The sequence below is a fragment of the Erithacus rubecula genome (assembly GCF_903797595.1).
Source record: "Erithacus rubecula genome assembly, chromosome: 3".
NCBI classification, from domain to species: domain Eukaryota; kingdom Metazoa; phylum Chordata; class Aves; order Passeriformes; family Muscicapidae; genus Erithacus; species Erithacus rubecula.
This window is the reverse complement of record NC_136689.1, coordinates 742,991-765,816: the sequence shown is the minus strand read 5'-3', so window position 1 is coordinate 765,816 and position 22,826 is coordinate 742,991. Positions and strand designations below refer to the sequence as shown.

Below are 22,826 nucleotides of genomic sequence, written 5' to 3'. Positions count from 1 at the left end.
GAGACCTTTAAGGAGCTGCAGCAGTTCCTGAGGGAGCAGGAGGAGATGCTGCTGGCCCAGCTGCAGCTTGTTGAGAAGAGGTTTTGGAGAGAGAGTTTTGGAGAGGGAGTGCCTGCTGGACACGGTGACTGCACAGATCAAGGAGATGCAGGACAAGCTGATGGTCGAGTTTCTCATGGTGAGGCTGCACCCTCCCTGGGCACTGTGACCCTTGGTGGGGCTGGGGACACCCACCTGGCACCCTGCACACCCTGTGCCCGCTGTGGGTCAGAGCCCTGAGGCCAGGGAGGGGTGGGATGAGGTGTGGGTGACCCCCAGCCCCATTAACCTGCTTCTCACAGCTGGGCAGACACTGCAGCTCTCTCAGCAGTGCCAGAGCTCACCTGTGTTTTCTCTCTTCCAGGATGTTGGCAAAATCCTGAGCAGCTATGAAACAGGCTTGGTGTCCCTCTCCTCCTGCACAGCTCCTTTGGGAAGAGGTTTGGGAACGCTGCAGGAGCTGGGAGGGAGGTGGTTTTCCCCCATGAGGATTTGGGATTTCATGTGCTGTTACTGGGAACCCCTCCTAAAGATGAGGTTCCTGTGCTGATAGCTGGGACCCAGCTCCCCTGGGTTGTGTGGCTGCAGGGATTTCCCTGTTTGCCTCCTGGCTCTGAGCTCCTCTCCCTGTTGTTCCCTCAGCTGTAAGGCAGCCAGCACCCCAATCCCAAAGCCAGTTCCCCCCAAGCTGCAGAGGAAAGTTGAGAGCCTCTCTGAGATGAGCCAGCTGTTTGTGGACATGGCAGCCAAAATCAAAGGTAAAGCTCTGCTGGCTCCTTGTTGTGCTTCCTCTGGGCTTGGCTGGCAGCAGGAAATCCTCACTGCCTGGGGCTCAGGAGCAAAATTGCTGCTCCAGATGGGAACCATCCCCAGGATGGGCTTTGCTGGGCCCCACATCTGCCTTGCTGCCCTGATGGGGAACAGGAAAGGTACCACAGGAGAGACACTCATGCATCTTCCTTTCCTTCTTCCAGTGAACCTGCAGAGCGGGGTAGACTGGGAAAAGGGTAATTTTCTGGGGCTGGTGTGCACAACTGAGGGGGAAACCCTTTCCAGGATGAATTTCCTCATGTTCTGGGTGCAGGGATAGGCTTACACCACATCTAAACCCAGCACCTGTGTCCTCGTGCCAGGCAGCACCAGGGATGCTGTGCTGTGACAGCAGGAGGCCGTGCCAGGCTGTGCCCAGTTAAGCAGAGAGGCTGTACATGTTTTTAGGCATTTAGGTGTGATCAGAAGTTCTTTTGCAGGTGCTTGGGGCCAACAGGATGCAGCATCACTGGGCTGAGGTCTGGCTGGCACCATTTGTGCTGAAGCTGCTCTCCACACTGCTTTTGGGATGATGCCCTCGAGCACAGGCCAGTCGTGCCTCAGTTTCCCCCCTGCAGTCCCCTAGGAGTGGGTTTGGCAGAGGGTCTGCGGTGGTGACACTGCACGGTGACACCAGTGTGGCTTTGTGGGATGGCCACGGGATGGCAGCAGAACATCCCTGATGGATGGGCAGCTCTGGCTCTGGAGCGTGGCTGCTTGCAGAGTTCTGAGCTGGGTGAGCACTTGTCACAGCAGCGTGGGGACAGTAAGGGTCCTGTGTCCCATGTCCCTGTGCTCCCCGCACACATCCCAGCCCCGTGGTGCAGGGTGGAGAGGTGCTGGTTCTGTTCTCAGCAGCACAGACTGATGTTTCTGTCACCCCTTAGAGCAGGTGACACTGAACCCAGAGACAGCAAAGTCCTTACCTGATGTTCTCACGGGACCACAGAACCCTCTGGCACGAAAATAGAAAACAAAACCTCCCTGACACCTGCCAGAGGTTCACAGGCAGCTGCAGTGTCCTGGGCTCCTGGGGGTTCACCTTTGGGAGGTGGAGGTCGAGAAAGGGGGTGACTGTGCCACGGGAGTGTCCCTGGAGGAGTCGGTCACCGTGGCCATGGGGAAGATCTGGGTCCTGAGGAGCTGTGGAATGGCACAGATCACACTGCACACTCCCTGCAGCTCTGCATCCCCTCTGCGATTTTCTGCATTTCCCCTCGCTGAGTCCTTCGGAGCATTAAAGAAGTGCTGTCCTGCCTGGGGATATCTGCGTATCCTGGCCAGATCCCACAGGGATGGAGTCCTGCCTCTCCTTGTGGGCACTGGGGGCATAAAATCATCGGGAGTGAGGCGGGAAGAGGCTCTGATTGTCCTTTGTTGCTGCTGTGCTGTGCTGGAGCCATGAACTGATAATAGTGGTGCTAACTGCTCAAACAGTTTGTGAAAAAGGAAAATGCTGAGGGAGGGAGAGCGGGAGTGAGGGCACGCCTGGAAGAGCAGCAGGAGCTGGGGGTGTGATGGGGAATCTCTGAGGTCTGGGGTGGTCAGGGAAGGAACAAACCCTGTCTAAACCAGGAACCAGGCAGAGGCATGCAGGGTATGGGTCATGTTCTGGAGATCTGAATCCAAAGTGATCAACTGGAGACAGCAGGACCACCGGAACCACCGGAGAGACATGGCAGAGGATCTGCCAGGGACTGGACAGCACAGATCTGCCAGCCCTGAGCTGAGGAGAAGCTGTGTATCCTAAAGAGTTTGTGTGGAGTACAAGTGGGGGGCTGTCAAGTCTTTCTTCTCCTGCTCGTCACTCGTGACCCCATGCTGGTGTCGCAGGGATGTGCCCTGCTTTATTTCACCAGCTGTTCACCAAACGCCTCGTAAAGCGGCTTTTGTTCTCGTGGAGGGCTCATTGATGACAAATGATGTGGAAATGGCTCTTTGAGGAGAAATGATGTGGGAAGCACGCTTTGTCTCAGCGAGGCCGTGCCATCTGCTGAGTTTGTGCCTTTTCTCTTTAATCTTCCCCATTTTCCCCTCACGCCCAGGCTAAAGTGAGACGGCCGGAAACATGGCGGCAAAGCGGCGGCGCTGTGAGGCGGGAACTACATTCCCCAGCACGAAGCGCAAGGAGCGATAACGCGGCGCGCCTGCTAGGAATGCTGGGAAATGTAGTCCTCCCCACGCTGGCGCGCATCCCTCCCACCCCGGTTTTGTCGCTTTCCTATTGGTTCAAAGCGACGCCAAGCAACCGCCGTGGGCGGGGCCTGGCCGCGGCGCCGCCGTTCCTACTGGCCGGGCCGCGCGCGGTGGGAGGGGAGGTTTGAAAAAAAACAACCCGCCCCCCGCGGGACGCCGCGCGCTGATTGGCTGAGCCGCGGTTTGGCGCCAGCTTCGGAGCGGGCGACGGGTACCGGCTGGGGTCAAAGCGCTGCGGCGGCCGCGCTGACGGCAGGGACGGGACGGCTGCGTTGGATTCCCTATTCCCACTGCCATGGATCCCACCCCGAACGCTTCTCACCGCCGCCGCCTCCTGCTTCTCTCGCCGGCGTCTTCCGCCTCGCCCGCCGTGGTGAAGGCGCTCTTTCAGGATGAGCTCTCGCCTCTCTCCGATCTCCGCCTCACCATGGAGCAGCTGGGGCGCGGGTGAGTCGGGGCGCGGGGCCCTGCGAGCGCTGGGCCCGGGCACCCCCGTTTTTATCGCCTCTGTCGTGATCCTCCCCCAAAAAAAAGCGAGGTTTGGAGAGCTCATCCCCCGCTTCTTCCACCTCTCCCTCACCCCTATCAGCCCTCCGGGGCACTTTGTCCCCAATCCAGGACGTTCTTCCCCCTCTCCAAGAGGTTTTTTTCCCCCTCCCGGACCCGATGCGAGGCTCCCCCATCTATAAGAACCCCCAAAGCCTCCAGCAGTCGTTTTCCTTCCGTTCCGTCCACCCCCGTAATTCCCTCCCGCCTTATGGCATTCCCGCTCCCCGAAAACACCCCAAACCCGTGGGCTGTCTTTATCCCCCCTCTCAAACCCCAAAGCCCCAGGGATGGCTTTTAATACTTCCCCAGACCCTCGGCAATGTCTTTTCTCGCTCCTCTCCACTGCAAGATCTCAGGAACTCATTTCCTTCCCTATTCTTCCTTCCCTGCCAGCAGCAAGGCCTCGGGGTGCCCATCTGCCCTCACCCCCCCAAAAAACCCCAAAACCTCGTGGATCCCTCTTTTCCCTTTCCCCCACCTCTCCTGGAGGCCTTGGGGGGTCCCTTCTCCACCAGGAATGAGGCACTGAAGGTTCTTTTTTGCTCCCACACCTAAAACCGAGGCCTGCAGTTCTCCCAACCCTCCCCCCAAAAAACCGAGAGCTCCCGGGGCTGTTTCTTCTCCCCACACCCACCACGAGGTCTCAGTTTTCCCCCTCCCAAACCTCCCTGCCTGCCTTAGGGTCCCCCCACCCCTTTGGTGATGCCTCCCCTCTGTTCCCTGCTCCTGCCCCCATCCCACATGGATCCACGTTTTGGGATCCTTCCCCCTGCCCTGGTTCTGTTCTGGGCATCCCCCTCCCTTCTGAGCCTTTCCTGGGCTTCCCTCTCTCCCAAAATTATCTTTGTGTCCCTTCCCTGTCCTGCAGCCTCCTGCTCTCTGCTCTGTCTCCCTGTTCTCACAATCCAGCCACAGCTGCTCCATTTTCCTGCTCTCTCAATTCCTCTAATCCCATTATTCCCACAGTTTCTCCCTTCTGGGGTTCCTGTTTTGTTCTGGCCCACTCAGGTCTCAATGGGTTTTTGTTTGTTGATTTTTTCTGGCATTTTCATTTCTGCAACCACCTGCTTTATGGTCCTTCCCTCCTTCAGATTTCTGGGATTCCTGCAAACCATTGGCAGTGCCCCCCATGGAAATTATTCAGCCCTTTGATTTTTGTAGCCCTGGCTACATTTTATTTTTTAAATTAGCCACGTGCTGGAGCCTCACTCAAGCAGCTTTTCCCTTCTATATGTGTTGCTCCATTTGATTTTTCTCCTCTCTCAGCACTGAGGTTTAGCAGATAAACCAAAATTTGGGAGATAACTATTTATCAAAATGGATTTGAATTAGAAATTTGACTGATTTCTCTATGCAAAATCAGAATTAAAAGAGTGGCTGCCAAAGAGAGGGTTGCAATTCCAGGAAGTTAAACTGATAGAAATCCAGGTGATGCCCACCTGTGCTGTACCTACCTACAGTGTTGTATTTCTTGATTTTAAAGCAAATCCCAAATTTCCTTTGCAGGCAACATGAAAATCTGGATCAAGATGTGGAAACCAAAAATGGATTGCACAGATCAGCATCTTCAGAGTCCACAGACTCAGGTGGGGCTTCCTCAACTAATAAATAATGATTAAGAATTGGAAAGCAATGAACATTTACATGGCACCAGGGCTTGGAGAGGGATCTATGAGCCTGCAGCTCATGGCTTGGGCTGTGGATATGGTTTTGGAGTTTTTTGGCTTTAATTGTCTCAAATTGTCCTCACTTTTTTCTCTCTTTAAGCCCAAACTGTGCCAGTGAGTGGCTCTTGTCCTGTGTTTTTCTGTTAGGGCTGGTTGATGATCTGAAACCCCTCAGTTCTGGTACTTCCTGGGAGGATTTCCTGTTTTTCACATGAGATGTTTTATCAGTGAAAATGAAATCAGCTCTCACCTATAACTTCTAGATTCCCTCTGGTGCTTCATTGCTGCAGCTCAGGGAAATCAGTGCTCCCACCTGGATTTATGCCCCATTTTGAGGGCACTTTCAGCCTAAAAAAGAACTTTATGAAGTGTTAAAGCACAAATACAACTCACACACCCCAGAGCAGGATAGAGCAACCAGCCTTGCTAAATCCCCATTTTCTGTGGCTCCTCAGGAATCTGTGCTGGAGTGATTTTGGATGTGTCTGTGCCATAATTCTGTGGGGCTGTAAAGTTGTGCTTGGTTTGTGCTTCTGAAGTGCTTCCTGTTCACTCCAGGACATTTTACTGCTGCTTTTTTGCAATGAGCCCAAAATTTCTTCTTAGGAAGATAATTGTAAACATGGCTTTTAAAAAAACCCAAAACCCCAAAGGATTAAATTGCTTATGAAGGTGTGTGGTGGATAAACAGAGTATCTCATGTGAGTGACAGCCCAGGCAGGGTTGGGGTGGCTTTTTTTTTTTTATGATTCCTGTTTTTTCCTCAAGCCCTGGCCCCTGATGATCCACAGCCAAAACCCCCTGTGGGGTTTTTATTCTGCACAGGGGTGAGGCTGCAAATGGGACTTCCCACATGAATTTCCTGGGTCTTTCTGTGGAAATCTGCAGCAGATTAAATATAAATGGATATAAATCAGTGGGAATTCTGTGTCTCCTCTGCAGGTTTGGCTCTGGATTCTCCTGGCCCTGCGACCTCACACGACACCATGGAGGACACGTGAGTTCCCCTGGCTCCTGGGATCATTAACAAACCTGGAATCATTAACAAACCTGGGCTAATGAGGCCTGGGGAGGGATTTCCTCTGCTGGCACTGGGGTTTCCCTGCTGCAGCTCTCCATGTGCTCCAGGCTGGAATGCTGGGATTGGCCCTGCCCATCCCAGGGCCCTGCACATGGCACTGGCACCTCCCTGCAGGCTGGGGCTGCACCAAGGTCTCAATTGCATTTTTTAACATTAGATTTAAATCTGTGCCTTAAGAACCACAAAATCATTTAATTTGGGAAAGACCTTTAAGGCCTTCAAGTCTAACTTTTGATTCTTTGCTTTTAGGTTTGAGAAAGCAATCAAGGCCAGCAGGTATAATTCTATTTTAAATTCTTCCTCAGTGTCTCTTTTAGAGTTGTGGGGGAGGGGGTGATTTCTGTGCATGTCACTGCCTTTTATAGCAAAATGTTGAAATAAATTTTGTTTCTTTTTTGTTGTAGCCTTCGGATACCTTTCAGAAGAATCCATTCCCTGCCAGTAAGTGAGAGTGGGATTGATGTTTTATGTTTTGTGTTAAAGGATTTATCACAGTTTTGGTTGAATGCATTTAGTTGAATACTTGTTAATTTTCTGCCTTCAACAGCAGCTGCTGGGGTGCTTAATGTCAAAATTGCAGTTTGTACATTCCCAATCTCACTTAATTTAGTGTGAAATTCCCATGATGTGCCTCCATCACTGGTGCACTGAAGCATTTTGGTGCCTGTACCAAGATTCCTGCACAGGGTGTGCAAAATTCGCAGAGACTTTTCAGTCCTTATTAACCCTTTTAGTGCCTGAAATGTGCTTGTGCAAGGACTGATGCACAGTCCTGAGCTGTCCCTTCTGTGTTGCAGCAAAGCCTGCTGGGCTGCAGCCCTGCTCTGAAAAGAAACCACTCTGACTCTCTGGACACTGATGCTTTCCAGCCTTTGGAGCAGGATGAAAACAAGGAAAATGTGAGTGCTCTTGTGATAATCCAGTGGGAGGGCAGGGACAGCTGGATTAGCACAGCCCTGCACAGGGAATGTGATGGGAAAGGCTTCAATTCCTCCCTGCCAGGCTCTTCTTCAGGCACAGTTTTACTGAAGGGAATTTGCAGCTCTAATCATTAGAGTGGCTGCAAACTGTTGGGAAGAATAAAAATTGGGAAGATTTTGCCTAGTTCTGCCTTTGTGCCACTGACCCTGATTCATTTCTGATTGTGGGAAAGGAAAATCTGCTTGCTCTGGACAAGAGGTGCCTCCAGCAGGGGTTTGGGGAGGTCACCCCCTCTCTTCCCACTGCTGCCATGGGGAACTCTGGTTTCTCTTGGATTCAGTGTCCTGGGCCTGCCCTGGCTGCTGGAAATCCTCTGGGGAATTATTCTGCAGAGAATTGACAGAAATAGAAAAGCCCTGAAGCCTGTAGGTGATGCCACGAGCATAAATGCAGGATTATGTTAAATCAAACACTCCTGTAACATCTTTAATTTTAAAACTTTCACCTTCAGACTATTCCTGTTGGCAGCAGGGAGCTTGAATCCAAAATATCAGGCAGCTTGAAAACATTGAAAAGATGAAAGGATCCAAGCAACTTACACAGTTTGTCATTTTGGTAAAATGATCCTTTTGCTGTTTTTTATTCCAGGAATCCTTTGAGTTTAAGAAGCCAACCAAGCCAGCTTCTCGTGGCTTCCGTGATGGGAGGGGTGTTGCAGCAAGGCAGAATTCATCTCCAGCTCAGGTACTTGCTTCTTTTCAACTAATTCTCACCTAATTCTCTGGGATGAAAATAACTATATCAAGGTTCTGAAGTGCTGATGCCAGTCAGGTGGCAAACAGAAAAACTTGTTTGTCTGCCTGATAAGAAAATTCTTCTCACCTTTTGGCTCATGAGAAATTTGAAGCATTGTTCTGGGAAAGACAAGTCAGCACAGAGCTGAGGTTCTGCTCAGTAACTGAAGGGGGGTGTGGACACTGATGTGGGATTGAAATGATCAGTGAAGTTGATACTTAATGTTCAGGAAAATTCATTTGGAACAACAGACTCAACTGTGTAAGTGCAGCTGGGATTTGTGTCCAGATGTGACTCAGGGAGAAAATTTACCTTATTCATACCCTGTTGTTTAGAAAAAGCAGCTGATAAATCACTGTACAGAAACAGAGCTGGGGGGCCAAGTGATCCACAGCCCTTCACCCTGCTGGTTCCTGCCTGTGCTGCAGCTCAGGGCTGGGAGTAACCACGGTGCTCCCTGAAGTGCAGAGAGCTGTGGCAGCCCCTCTGTGCTTCCAGCACCTGCAGGGAGCACAGGGAATGATGTTTAAACTGCTTCTGTCTCCTCTCAGCTGCCCATGGGGGAAGCAGCCTCGGGGGAGCAGGAGAACTCCAGGGCAGCCTTCCTGCAGCAGCACTCCCTGCCCTCCTCAGAGAGTGAGGATGATGATGGCTTCCTGGAGCTGCTGGATGACCAGGACTTGAAGGTGTGTGCAGAGGGAGTAGGGTGGAGATGCCCAAATCAGCTCTGCACCAAACTGCACCATGCTGGGTTTTTGGGAATCACAGAATCCCAGACTGGTCTGGGTTGGAGGGACCTTAAAGCCCATCCAGTTCCACCCCCTGCCTTGGGCAGGGACATCTCCCACAAGGAGATTAATTAGTTCTCATCATCTTCTCCAGCTCACACTGGGGTGTTCTTTATCTTATAAGTGCTCATTCTTAGTGCAGCCAGTGGGATTTGTTTGGGGTGTGAGCAAGTGAATTATTTTCAGTTTGAGAACTGAGGGAATTCTTTGAACAGTTGGCATTTTTCTTTAGAACCTTGCTGAAAAAGTCAGAGGTGATGATTGCTTTGAGCCATTTAAATACAATACTGTTTCCAAGAGAATTTGAAGTGCTTAAAGGCTCATCTTTGTTAATCAATCAATGAATTGATAAACTCATCTTCTGCTCAGCTCGGTTCCACTGTTCCCCTAAGAATTGCACTGGTAATGGAGTTAAATCCCTGAAGGTGCTCTGGCAGCTGAGTCCAGCTGGGGTGTTTGCCTGGGCCATGCAGGAGCTGTACCTGCAGTGTCTCCTGTGCTGAGGTGGGTGAGCATGAGCTCTGAAGGTCTCTTCCAACCCAGTAATTCTGTGAATTCCCTCTCCCCAGAACGATGAGGAGATGCCCTCAGACGTGTCCAGCCTCTGGACGGCGCCGCTGGTCATGAGGAGAGCAGAGAACAGGGTGAGTGTCCCCACACAGGGACAGGCACTGTCCCTGGCAGCTGGGACAGCTGATCCCACTGTGCCCTGCAGCCCCTAAATCATCAGCCCCCTGCTGGATCCTCTTATCTCTGGAGCAGTTCAACTGGCAGACTTTGGCAGTGTGGAACAATCGGCGTTTATTGGTGTAAAATTTCTATTTGCACTTCATAAATGTGAGATCTTGACTTCCCTTATCAGAACCTTGGCATATCTGGAATTCACTCTGCACAGACTCACCTGGAATGCTGTAACCTGATCCTCTGATAACAGACTGGGAAGGGAGTTTAGGCTCCAGCAGAAAGCTCCTTAATCTGCTGATTAATTGGCTGCTAATTGGTGTAGAGCTCTTTGCTGGCTCTTTATCTAGCTTATGATGCTCCAAGCTCCCCCAGAAACAAGTGTTACTGGAAATGTAAAGCCTGGATAATTCAGATTAGCAGCCCCCTGTTGCTGTGCACTGGTGGTGCCTTAAATAAGGCCAAGTTTGGAATCATCTGAAAGCCTGAGTTGTGTTTATTTTCTTTTATAAATCTTTGCTGGACAACTCAACTCCTCTTCTCCCTGACAGGCCAAGAGGTGCAGGTTGTTTGGCTCTTCATCCATGTCAGGCATTGCAGGAAGAACCACCCAAAAAAGGATGGAGAGATCCCAGGAGGAGAATTCTCCAGGGAAAAGCAAGAAGAGGAAAAGCCTGCCTGGAACTTCTGAGGACTCCACGGTTGGTGGCTCAGCATCCAGTTTGTGCCAGAGCTGATGAAAGGGGGAGATGCAGAGCTGGGCTGTGGTTTGTGAAGGTTGCTGGGATTGTTGGGGTAGCAATTCCATCCTGAACCTGAGCTTTGCTGTGAGCAGGGGGCAATTCAGGCCTGGGCAGTGCACCCCAAGCTGTCAGCTGTGGGAAACAGGCACTGGGATGTGCCTGAACATCCCATGGTGCTCATGGATCTCTCTCCTGTGTCCTGCAGTGTCTGAAGCTGGTGAGGACCCAGCCCTCCACAGCAGAGATAGAGAGCATTCTGGACAGTGACCAGAGGGACCTTATTGGGGACTTCTCCAAGGTAATTCCAGACATTCCATGGCCAAGTGCTGAATGAAGTGTTTGAAGGGCCTCTCCTGGTGGGGATGTCTCAAACCAGCCCAGAAAAACACTCCCCTTTATAGAGGCTTTTCTATTCCCTTATAAACCTGCCTTGGCCTTGATCTTGGAGGTCTTTTCCAACCTTAACAACCAGGAGAGGCTGTTGGTGAGAAGGGGATGTCCCAACTTAAACACAAAGTGATCCATTTGTGGTGAAAGCCCTGTAAAATCCCTCTAGTGTAGGAGCCAAAAACTAAATTCTGTGCTGATTTTAGCATTCTTAGGAGTCTTAACTCCTGCAGAGGTTCTGGCCAGCAGAGTATCTGTTAGAGAGTGACCTGCTGGATGCTGTGCTGTCACCCACGTGACTCACAGCTGGAATTTTCTCAATTCTGTCTCTTCCAGAGTTATTTATTTGACACAGTCGATGGGAAACATCAAGATTTAAAGTACATCGACTCAGAAATGGTGAGTGCTCCAAGAGAGCCAGAAAAATTCTTTAGTGGAGGTTGGGAAACAACACAAGAATGGCTTGAAACAACTGACCTCTGTTTTTTGTGGTCTTTTTTCTCAGATTGTGTCTGTGCTGACTGGGAAGTTTGAGAGCTTCATCAAGCAGTGTGTGATAATTGACTGTAGATACCCCTATGAGTATGAAGGGGGACACATCAAGGTGAGTTGGCCCCACAGGAGCAGTGCAGGTGCTCTGAAGCTGCAGCCTGAGCTCACTTGGATCCCTGTGGGGCTGATTTTTATCCAAGGCCCTGTGGATGTTTTTCCTGAGGGGATCCTGTCATGCTCAGCCACTGCCTGGGTTTGGACACTGAGCTCACATCTGGGTTCTGGAGTGACTGTTCCCTCAAAAGAGGGGACATTCTGCTCTCTGTGAGCAGAGGAGGGGATGTGGCACTCAGTGTCCAGGAAGCTAAAACTGGGATGTTCAACTTCATTTCAATGACAGACTTCAAAGAACAAATGGCTGTGTAAAACATAACCAGGGACAGGTCACCTAGGCAGTGTCAGAGCCCCTGCCAGTGGCTAGAGGGGCTCCAGGAGAGCTGGGGAGGGACTGGGGACAAGGGACAGGACACAGGGAATGGCTCCCACTGCCACAGGGCAGGGATGGATGGAATATGGAGAAAGAATTCTGGCTGAGGAATCACACACAGCCAGTTCCGAGTGTCCTGGTGGTTTTTGCAAACCCAGCTGAGGAATTGGCTCCCAGGGAAGTGGGATGAGTTTGTGGCTGCTGCCTTGCACTCAGTGCTGGCACTGTGCCCTTGCAGGGTGCCATAAACCTGCACATGGAGGAGGAGGTGGAGAATTTCCTGCTGAAGAAGCCCATCCAGCCCTCGGAGAACAAGCGGGTGATCGTCGTGTTCCACTGCGAGTTCTCCTCGGAGCGGGGCCCGCGCATGTGAGTCCCTGTCCCCTGCCCCCTGTCCCCTGCCCCTTGTCCCTGTCCCCCCTCTGGCTGGCAACAGCTCTGGGGCTTCTTTCTCACCCCCAGGGTGCTCTGTGGCACCACACTCCAGAGCTCTATAGGCTGCTGCCCCAAGCTCTTAGGCTCTTGCTTGTCGGGTTATTTTAAATAATAGTTAAAAAGGTTATTTATTACAAAGCACATCTTATTGCAAAGCACATCAGTCTCAACAGGCAATAGCAATGGCACAGCAGTGGCAGAAGCAGCTGCAGTAAGCCATAAGTGAATGGCTAGAAGCCCTGGCAAAAGCCAATGGCTAAAAGCAAAAACTCTCCCCAATACAAACTCTTATATAGGATTTTTCCAACAAGCTAAGATTCAAACTCAGACCACCACTCCTTAACCCATAGAATTCTAGTTTCTTAGCACACCAGGTTACTTGTACAATTGCTCATACAATCTAATTCTATCTAAGAAATGTCAGCAATATTCTTACTGCAGCTCTGTTGTATCTAAGCACTGTCTGTAACTGTGGGCCTGGAGCCTCTACTGAAGATCTCAGTCTGTTTCAACCCTCACTAGAACACAAGCTACTGCTGTGAAATCCAGACCTTTTACTTACTAAAAACATTCAAACTCACTCTAGAACTTATTCAATCCCTGCACTCTGATTTGTCTCTGAAGAATTCAGAGACCCCTGACTCAGACTCCAACACCTCAGCACTGGGGGCTGGCCTGGCTCCAGGGGCTGTGCACGTGCTGTTTGTCACCTCTGGCAGCTTTTGGCACAGCCTGGGCACTGCAATGTTCAGAGGGGAAAGGAAAATCCTCTGAGCTGTGCCTGTGGGGCTCCTCAGCCTCTCCCTGGCAGCTCCAGCTCCTCCACTGAAGGATGGGATGTTTGGGGTGCAGCTTTGGGAGTTGTTGGATGTGGATTTAATGGGATTTTCCCCCCTGCAGGTGTCGGTTTGTGAGGGAGCAGGACAGGCTGAGCAATGAGTACCCCAACCTGCACTACCCAGAGCTCTATGTGCTCAAGGGGGGCTACAAGGATTTCTTCTCCAGGTGCCAGGTGAGTAATGTGGATTCCTCATCCCTGGAAGTGTCCAAGGCCAGGTGGGATGGGGCTTGGAGCTGCCTGGGATAGTGCAGGGTGTCCTTGCCCATGGCAGGTGTGGGATAATTTAGGTCCCTCCAACCCAAGACTTTCTGTGATCTCTTTCACACTCAGAGGAGAAACAGTAGATAAATAATATGTATTATTTATATATTATTTATCTGTGCCAGTTTATTGCTACTCAGACTTCTCTTTGGGGCAGTGGTTTGGCTGGGGGGCTTTTCCTGCTCTTTCTCTCTGGGCTGTTCCCAGGGCAGCTCAGCCTGTTCCTGTCTCAGAGCTGTCTTCCTGCCACAGCTGAAGGGCTTTTCCACTTGTCTCAAGAGTCAAATAGAAGTGGTTTCTGCCCCTTTAGAACAAACTGTCACTCAGAGAAAGGATTTCAGTCTGCTCAGACAGGGGAGAAGACAAGGCTTGACAGTAATTGCTGGATAATAAATGGAAAGCTGAGGTCTTGTACAGTCCTAAACCAGCAAAATTGAAACCTGAGCTTGGAGTTTGCAGCCTCTAATTGGAACAAGGAAACTAAAACCACCCCTCCAGCTCTTCCCAGCACTTCAGGGGTGGGATTTCTCCTGTCCCTTGGCTCCTGCTCCTGCAGCATTTCATGGTCCCAGTGCTGCTGGGATCTGTCCTGCTGCTCTGACACAATCAGATCCTCAGGACCCCACACTTCAGTCATCCCTTGGGAGATGGGAGTGACCTGGCCTGTCCATGGCCAGCTGGGTGGGGCTGTCACTGCTTCCCTGTGGGGTGCTGGCTTGTTGGCAGCCTGTGCTGCCCTGGGTTCTGGCTCTCTCTGATCTGCTCAGCCCTGGCCTGAGGGACACCTGGGTTTGGGCTGTCCCTGTGAATTTTGGGCTGTTCTGAGGAGGGGGGGTGATGCCTCAAGGTGGCAGCAGGGGACAGGCAACAGGAGCTGTCCTGAGGATCAGGGAGTGCTCTGGGCTGGAGTCAGAGCAGTGATTGCTGCTCCTGCCTGGAGGGAATCCACAGCCTTGGCACCATCAGCTCCCACTGAGCTGGAACATCCTTCCAGTCTGTGCCTCTCCAAGGTGAACTCTAAACCAGCTCAGCCTGAGTGTTGTTTGCCAGGAAATTTGGGATGAGAGCCCTGTACACAGAGCCCTTGTTTTGGTGGCTGTAACCTGAATATCCCTGTGCTTTGTGTGTCTGTCCTGGAGCAGGGGGTCTGTCCCTGTTTGTGCAGATCCCTGAGCTGACCCCCTCTGCTGTTTCCCCAGAGCTTCTGTGAGCCCCAGAGCTACAGGCCCATGCACCACAAGGACTTCAAGGAGGACCTGAAGAGGTTCCGCACCAAGAGCCGCACCTGGGCCGGCGAGAAGAGCAAGAGGGAGATGTACAGTCGGCTCAAGAAGCTCTGAGGCTGCAGGGACCTGCAAGGACTGCCCAGCCTGGGGGCTGCAGGGGGAGAATCACTGTGTCCTGTGCTCCCTCTCCTCCCCTCCCTGGGATCACCTGGAGCTTGGCCCCACCAGCCCGACCGTCCTGGCCTGGGGGTTCTTTTGGTTACGTTGCTTCGTGAAAATGTTGTGGCTTCTCGTGTTGTGGGACACCCCCAGATGGCCCAGGGAGGGTGGGGACAGCCTGGTGGGGCTGGTGGGTGTCAGCACTGCCAGGGTTTTGTAGTGCCTGTTCATTTTTAAATGCTTAATTTTATTTAAATACAGTCAAATGAAGCCAATACCGCTGCGGTTGGATCATCTGGATTGTACTTAAACCTTGTTTCTGCTGGGGGGGATTGGGGGGTCATTGTTTGTCTCAGCTGCAGTTTTTGGTTCTGTGTATTGTCATGGGGAAGGAAAATGGGAAATGTCCCCTGATGGCTCCAGATTCCCATGAGGCAGAATGCTGTGGGGAGCCTTGGGAGCCCAGCTAAGGGAAAGTTGCTTCTTGTTCATAAACATCACGTTCACCTCGTTTACTCCAGGCTGTTCTGCTTCATATCTGTTTGTGTTGCTTCTGGAGGAGTTGGTGTTTCAGTGGAGGGAGAGTTTTTGGGAGCTGGGGGGTTCAGCACTTGGGTGATCCCAGGATTGTCGGTGGTGTTGCTGCTGCCTCTGAGCCTGTGAGTTGTTCTCTTTATCCTGAAATGCTGCCAGGGCAGATCCTGGTTGTGAGGGACCCCAGGAAGCTGCTCTGACACTTCTGTGTCTGCTGGGAAAGGCAGGAGCTGGAATTTATCTGTGAGGGAAGCAGAACTTCCTTGGCTGTGCTGGACCCCCCAGCTGAGCAAGTTCTGCAGTCCCAAACTGATTTGCTGCTGGTTTTGGGGTCACTTCAGCCCCAGCTTCTAAATCCATCTTCCTCACACCAACTTCCCAGTGAAAACTGGTGCTACTGGGAAGCTCCACCTGCCTGGGAACTTCCTGGTTCACTCTGTTGTATCCATGTCAAAAAATATTGAAATGGAGGTGTCCTATGTGGAATTTTTAAGTTGCTTTTTTTTGTTTTGTTTTTTTGGAAACCTATTTCTTAAAATCTGCTGTTAATCCTTTTGCTGCCAAGAGGATTAAACTTGGAATTCTTTCTTGTTTAAAAAAAAAAAAAATTGGAATGTTGCTGTTTTCCCTCAAAGCTGCATCCCTTGAATGGGGAGATGATGAAATGTTAAATGAGAAGTGCTGGTTGCACATTTCCCCCATTGCTTTGGGCAGGGGATGAGGGGTGGGAGGAGGCCCTGAGTGACCCAAGCTGCCCTTTGGGGCAGCCCCAGGGGTGAAGCACCAGCTCAGCACCACAAGGGCTGGGCAGGATTTCCCAGTCCCACTCTAATCCAACAGTTGCTCCCTGGGAATGTTTTCACTCCTCCTCTGTGTCCAGAAGCAGCAGATGGAGACTGGCCTGGGGCAGGATGCTCCTTTCCAAGGTCACTCAGCTGGAGCAAACCATTGCAGCAATCCTGGTTTACAGCTGCACTTCTCCTGGATCTCATTCCCCCCACTGCTCCTCAGCTGGGGGGTGAGTGGTGTGGCTGACCCTGTGCAGGGATTGGGAATGTCTGAAACCCCAGAGGGTTCAAATGTGACCCCCCTGTCCCAGCCCACCTTGTTCTGTGTGCTGGGAGTCCTGGGGAGGGAGAGGGACCCAAACAGGATCCAAACTCTGCCATCAAGACTAAGAGAGTGCTGTGGGCACTCAGGGGAATGAAGTCCTGGCAATCCAAGCTCTTGACTCCACCTGTCCTTGCAGCAGGACATGGATGAGCTGTTTGCTGTCCCTGCTGTGGCAGGGGAGCCCCAGGCTGGTGCTTGCTGCTTTTTGTGCTTTTGCTTTTTCCTCCAGGATAAACTGCCAGAGCAGCTGTGGCTGCCTCTGGATCCCTGGCAGGGCTGGGACAGTGGGAGTGTCCCTGTCATGGCCCAGGATGAGCTCTGAAGTCCCTTGAACCCAAACCATTCTGGGATTCCAGGCTCAGGGCTGTCAGATCTGTGTGCTCCCCTCACTCCATCGATGCTGTGGACAGTCACAGCTGGGTTTTGGGGTTTTGGCTCAGGATCCTGCTCTGTGCTGGAGTTTTTCCCAGGGGAGCACCTGGAGGGGGCTGTTGTGTGGAGGCTGTGATGAGCAGGTGGCCAACAATGGGGTCAGACTGAAAAGCTTCCCTGGGAAATCCAGCCCTGTGCCTCCAAAGCTGGAGCAGAGAACTGGGTGGGGTATCTTCCCCCCTTCCCTCCATCTGTCACCCTGAAAACTGATGTTGAAAGCAGCTTAAACCTTCCTCAGCTTCACCCCCAGCCCCTGAGTGCTGCAGAGCTCAGTGTTTCCTCCCACACCCCCCTCCCTTTGTGGCCTGAAGGACCCTCATGTTGTTTTTGGGGCTAGTCAAGGCCAACTGCAAGTGGCCAAAGCTCTGCTGTGCCACAGCTCCTGCAGCCCTTGGGGACCCTTGGGAACTGGCAGTGGGTGCTGGAGACCCTCCAGTGCTGCCTCAGTGCTGTTCAGGCTCCCTTAAGAAAAACAAAAGGGGATTTTAGCCATAACCAGGCAATTCTCTGATTTTAAATCCTTTTGCATCTTTTCAAACAAACCTTGTGTTTTTGTTTTTCTGCCTCTTGGTGCAGCAGCTCTTTCCAGGTCCTGTTCCTGCCCTGCACATGCCCAGCCCCTGTGAATCCCAAAATTGGGACTTTTCTGCAGTTCTTTGCCCAGTGAAGCTGCTCCCCCTGAGGTTCTGCTGGGCCAGGAGGGATTGTCCTGGCTGGGGGCAGGAGCACAGTGAGACCCAGCAAAGGGCAAAGCAGGAGCTCTGCTCTGAGTGCTGCTGCTCAGGTAAAATTCACTCAAATTCCCCAACAAGCTCCTGCAGGTTTGGCAGTGCCAGGCAGGGCTGGGGGAGCCCCCTGCCCCCAGGCTGAGGGTTTGCCAGGGAGATAAAACAGCAGAAATTCCTCAGATTAAATCCTGGCTGGGGTGACAGCACAGGGAGAGGGGACAGTGCCACCCCTGTGTCACTGGGCAGGGAGAGGGGACAGTGCCACCCCTCTGTCACTGCACAGGGTGAGGGGACAGTGCCACCCCTGTGTCACTGGGCAGGGAGAGGGGACAGTGCCACCCCTGTATCATTGCACAGGGTGAGGGGACAGTGCCACCCTCTGTCACTGCTCAGGATGAGGGGACAGTGCCACCCCTCTGTCACTGTGCAGGGAGAGGGGACAGTGCCACCCCTCTGTCACTGCTCATGGTGAGGGGACAGTGCCACCCCTCTGTCACTGCTCAGGGTGAGGGGACAGTGCCACCCCTCTGTCACTGCTCAGGGTGAGGGGACAGTGCCACTCCTCTGTCACTGGGCAGGGAGAGGGGACAGTGCCACCCCTCTGTCACTGTGCAGGGAGAGGGGACAGTGCCACCCCTCTGTCACTGCTCATGGTGAGGGGACAGTGCCACCCCTCTGTCACTGCTCAGAGTGAGGGGACAGTGCCACCCCTGTGTCACCAGGCAGGCCCTGCTGCAGCAGGGAGCCAGGGCTGCCAGGCAGGGTGGAAGGTCCTTGTTTGAGGTCCCCAAAGGCAGCAGGGCTGGAAAGGAGCTGCTCTGGGCTGGTGCCAGCTCTGGGGCTGGCAGAGCTCTCTGTGGGCCTGTCCCAGTCCCCTGAGTGTCCCCTGAGTGTCCCCTCCTGCCACTCCTGGTGTTTGAGGGCATGGAGGAGGGATGGCACTGAGATACCCACCAGGAGCTCTGGGTTTGGGGTTTATCTGCTCTGGGGGTGCTGCCCCAGGGCTCTGTCCTGGCTCTTGCTGTTGGATGAACTCACTGGGGCTCCAGCAAGGAGCCATAAAATGGGAGAACAGCATCAAAGGCAGAAAGTGGAAGGCAGCCAAGAGGAACGTGGCCAAGTGTCCTTTCCTTCTTTCTCTTTCCCTCATGTGGGAAATCCCCCAGGCTGTGGCACATCCCTGTGCCAGACATGGACATGGCTCTGCCAGCTCAGGGCCACGAGATGGGAATGGAACAGGGGAGAGGGCCCAGGGGAGGAGACCCTGCTGGGGCCAGGATGGAATTCTGCTGCAGGGATTGTCCCCCTGGGGTGGTTCTCCCATGGGTGGGACCCTGGGGCTGTGCTTGGTGGTGTTCTGGGGGTGCCACTGAAGGAATTGAGCAGGGTGGGGAAGGAATGGGTGCAAACACCCCACAGGCAGCCCCTGCCAACCCCAGCTCTGTGGTGCCCATCCCTGAGACCTCCTCACTGGGATTCCTGCCCCAGGAAACCCCCAGGGGAGCCCTGGGGCTGGTGATGGGTTAGGAAGCGTGGCTGGCACTCAGGGTCACCTGGCAGCTGTCCCCATGGTGACCCGTGTGACATCAGGGCTCTGTGACACAGGGAGGCTGCCAGGAGCCCCTCTGGGCTGTGCCCTGGCCTGTCCCGAGGGTCTCGTGCCCTGGCAGGGGCGCAGGAGGTGCCAGGGTTTGTTCTGTGCCCTGGGAACAGCCCTGGGCAGCCACAGTCCTGGCTGTGGGTGACACTTGCTGTAATTAGCAGCTGCTGTAATTAGCAGGAGCCAGAGCTGCTGGGGTTTGTCTCTGCTTCCTCCTCCCACCATCCTCCTCCTCCTCCCGGGGCTGGGCTGTCCCAGAGCTACAGCTGAGCCCAAACAGGTCCCCAGCTCTGCCACCAGCCCCTGGCACACAGGCTGAGCAATTTGGGAAGCAATTTCAGGGGCAGAGCCATGATTTGGAAAGCAGGTTCAGGGGCAGAGCTGGTTTTTTGGGAAACAGGGCTGCTCTTTGGGAAGCAGAACTCTTTTTATGGGAAGTAGGCTCAGGGGCAGAGCTGTGCTTTGGGAAGCAGGCTCAGGAACAGAGCTGTTTTTTTGGAAGCAGAGTCATGATTTGGGAAGCAGGTTTAGGAGCAAAGCTGTGTTTTGGGAAGCAGGTTTAGGAGCAGAGCTGTGTTTTGGGAAGCAGGTTTAGGAGCAGAGCTGTGTTTTGGGAAGCAGAGCTGTCCTTTGGGAAGCAGGCTCAGGAACAGAGCTGCTCTTTGGGAAATGACAAAGGATTCAAACCCACTGAACCAGTCTGGCAAGTGCTGAGGTCGATGGGGGAACGTTGTGCTCCTGGGAACTCTCCTGGCATCACCAGAGTCCTGGGAAATGTGGGCTCTGCCCCAGCAGAGCGAGCACAAGTGAATTTGGGGCTGTTTGGGGCTCTCCTGGGTGCAGAGCCAGTGGTTTGTGTGTGGAGGGGATGGATTTGGTCCTGCACATTTTCCTGTTGCAGCAGCAGTGGTGCCACAATCGGCACTGGGAACAGCTGGGCACATCCCCACCAGCCCCAGCAATGCTCAGCCCCTGGGCTGCTCCATCCAGCTGGAATTGGGGGAGAGTCTGAGCACCCAAAGGTCCCACGGTGATCAGAGGGATGGAGCAGCTCTGCTGCGAGGAAAGGCTGGGAGGATTGGCATTGTTCAGTCTGGAAAAGAGAAGCTTTATTCCCGGGGGATTTCACCCCAAATTCAACCAGACAGAGGGCTGTTCCTGGGGGGTTTCACCCCAAATTCAACCAGACAGAGGGCTGTTCCTGGGGGGTTTCACCCCAAATTCACCCCAGGCAGGATCTGATCCATCCTGAGCTGTGTGCCCCAGCCCTGCAGGGTCGGGGGCGAGCAGGGACGGCTCTGAGCTGGGCAGGGACGGGGGGAAGCGGGATCTCCATTCCCTGGAGCTGCAGCAGCTGTTTGCACAGCCCGAGCGTGTCCGTGGCCATCATCCCCTGGCCATCAGCCCCTGGCCATCAGCCCCTGGCCATCATCCCCTGGCCATCAGCCCCTGGCCATCAGCCCCTGCAGGACACTGTAGGACACTGTGCGATGGGAGGGTGGTCAGGACGGTCGTGACAGACTGAGTGATCTCTATAAGGTAGGACTTGAAACTTGTGGTTTATTGCACAGGGCTGGATAAAAAGGGCCCTGCTGGAGCTGCCAGCCACAGCTGGAGCAGGGCAGAGAGAGAGTGGGGGGTAGTGAGAGTTCTAAGAGGAAAGAGAAGGAAGTAAGAGAGTGATTTTCCCGTTTACAATACAATAAATCTTCTTCTATGTTGAATATTCTAATTTCCACTAACCAGTCCAATCCATAATACCAATCCTACAGCATTTACATACAGCCTATAGGAACCATTACATTGCCATGTATATACTTTAAACCTAAAAACTACTCTTTGGAGCCCTTCTGCCAAGCTAGCAGGGTCTCTGACCTTTGGACCATTGTTCTATCAAGAGGGGATTACTTTTTGCCAGCCATCCTATTGTCTTCTAGTTGTTTAGTAACTAAGGTTTGGTATCTCAAAGATGGCTTTTATTGCAATCTCGCTTATGGTTTCCATATTCTCGAAATCTTATGTTAAGCAATCATATTTATAAGGTTTTCCTGATTTATCCTTCCCAACACTTTCCCTTCAGAATTGCTCTGGCTCCATCAGCTTCGGATCCCTCCGAAGGGGGTCCCTCCCTGTGCCGGGGGTGTCACCACCCTGTGCCGGGAATGTCACCCTGTGCCGGGAGTGTCACCCTGTGCTGAGAGTGTCACCCTGTGCCGGGGGTGTCACCACCCTGTGCCGGGGGTGTCACCACCCTGTGCCGGGAGTGTCACCACCCTGTGCCGGGGGTGTCACCCTGTGCCGGGAGTGTCACCCTGTGCCGGGGGTGTCACCACCCTGTGCCGGGAGTGTCACCCTGTGCCGGGAGTGTCACCACCCTGTGCCGGGAATGTCACCCTGTGCTGGGGGTGTCACCGCCCTCAGACAGTCACAGCCACACACTCACAGTCACTGCTCCTGCCCGCAGAGCATCTCCTGGTGATGCCTTGGCTTTTCAGTTTTATATTTTTCAGAATCTCTGCTGCTTAGTGTATAACTCTGACTCCATGTTAGGTGTTAGTAAATTCTCTTCACAGAGAGTTGGACAAAATTCCTTCCCAGCTAGAGAATCAAGGACAAGTGGTACCCAAAAGCAGAAACAATGGCAAGGGAAGGGGGCAAAGCAGGGGCTGAGACTGCACAGCCTGGGGCTGTGGCTGGATAAGCGACCCCAAAGTGTAGATGAACCAAAACTTATAAAAGTAAAAACCCATCTGGGATTTGATTTGGGTGTAGCCCCATTCAGGCCCTTGCACTGCCCAAGGTTCATGCTTTCGATAAATTCCTATTTTATCCCTTTTGCTCTGTCTGCTCTCTGTTCCAGGTCAGCCTCTCCAGCCAAGCCCGGCAGCTCTGCCCCTGCTGCCCGAGCCGGGCTGAGCACAGAGGGAATTTTCGGCATCCCGGGCATTTCCCAGCGCTGGAGCCGGGGCCAGGCGCTCCCGGGGGATGCGGTGCCGGGGCATCCTCACCCTCCTGCTGCCAGGAGGACTCTGAGCCCCAGGAAAATGCAGAGCCCTCGAAGCAGCCTCCCCTGCCACCCCACTCTGGGCTGGAAGCTTCCCTGCCTTGCTGAACACCGACGGCAGAGCTGAAGTTTGGATGCTGTTCCCTCCTCCTGGAAGTGGTGGGGGAATCCCAGCCAGGCTCCTTCTCCTCCCTCACCACAGGACAGCCAGAATGGCCTTTTTTTCCTGTGGGATGCTGCTGCTGCTGACAGAGGTATGTAGACACCCACCCACTCATGAATAAGTGGGTTATTGCCAAGCAGAGCTGGGCTGTGCTGCAATTCCCCCTGGATCTGTGCTGGGTGAGCCTTGCCCAGCTCTCCTGGGCTGGGTTTCAGTGGAGTCACAGGGTCAGATGCTGGGAGCAGCCAGTGCAAGGCATTTTAACCAGCCCAGGAGCAGAAGCTGTTCCAGCAGAGAAGAGCAGAACAGTTCAGCTCTTCCCAGCCCAGCTGTGTGTGCAGGATGTTCAGTCTGTGCTTGAAGGAGCCCAGGAGACAAGAGGGTTTCCCATTTTCTCCCCCAGCACAATCAGAGTCCTGAGGCTCTTCCATGTTTCATCAGACTTCCTGTGGGAAGAAATTCAATATTCAAATAAGAGCAGCCAAGATTTGTGGGATTATTTCAGCACTGGTACGTGTTCCTTTGTGGGGTTTATGTGCCAGCATGGACAAACTGGGCAGGAGGTGCTTTTTGGCAACCCCTGGGTGTTTCTCTCACAAGTAAATCCTGGAATATCCTGGGTTGGAAGGGCCCACAAGGACCATGGAGTGCAGCCCCTGAGTGAGGGATGCCTGAGGTGGGGACAGCAGGTACA

General features: G+C 53.1%; 2 protein-coding genes across 2 annotated transcripts; both read left to right on the top strand.

Moving 5' to 3' along the window:
* Nucleotides 1-97: 97 nt before the first annotated feature.
* On the top strand, nt 98-2,986 carry LOC306800114 (vespryn-like; the record flags this gene model as incomplete). Its single annotated transcript, XM_079301903.1, is given in 7 exon segments — nt 98-178; nt 404-428; nt 684-797; nt 1,014-1,046; nt 1,737-1,765; nt 1,767-1,900; nt 2,902-2,986. Coding segments are annotated over 7 exon segments (453 nt in total). The 5' UTR covers nt 98-145.
* On the top strand, nt 2,248-14,833 carry CDC25A (cell division cycle 25A). Its single transcript, XM_079301552.1, has 16 exons — nt 2,248-3,492; nt 5,101-5,180; nt 6,204-6,258; nt 6,592-6,618; nt 6,747-6,783; nt 7,140-7,241; nt 7,912-8,007; nt 8,610-8,744; nt 9,416-9,490; nt 10,079-10,228; nt 10,476-10,568; nt 10,994-11,056; nt 11,163-11,261; nt 11,875-12,005; nt 12,972-13,083; nt 14,373-14,833. The coding sequence occupies exons 1-16, from the start codon at nt 3,341-3,343 to the stop codon at nt 14,511-14,513; spliced, it is 1,548 nt and encodes a 515-aa protein (XP_079157678.1). The 5' UTR covers nt 2,248-3,340; the 3' UTR covers nt 14,514-14,833.
* Nucleotides 14,834-22,826: the final 7,993 nt, after the last annotated feature.

What these genes read in the sequence shown, in the direction of transcription:
- CDC25A (XM_079301552.1), top strand. Translation starts at nt 3,341, where the DNA reads ATGGATCCCACCCCGAACGCTTCTCACCGCCGCCGCCTCCTGCTTCTC. An exon ending in CACGACACCATGGAGGACAC is followed by an intron (nt 6,259 to 6,591) that starts GTGAGTTCCCCT and finishes CTTTGCTTTTAG; the next exon opens with GTTTGAGAAAGCAATCAAGG. An exon ending in TGAGGAGAGCAGAGAACAGG is followed by an intron (nt 9,491 to 10,078) that starts GTGAGTGTCCCC and finishes TCTCCCTGACAG; the next exon opens with GCCAAGAGGTGCAGGTTGTT.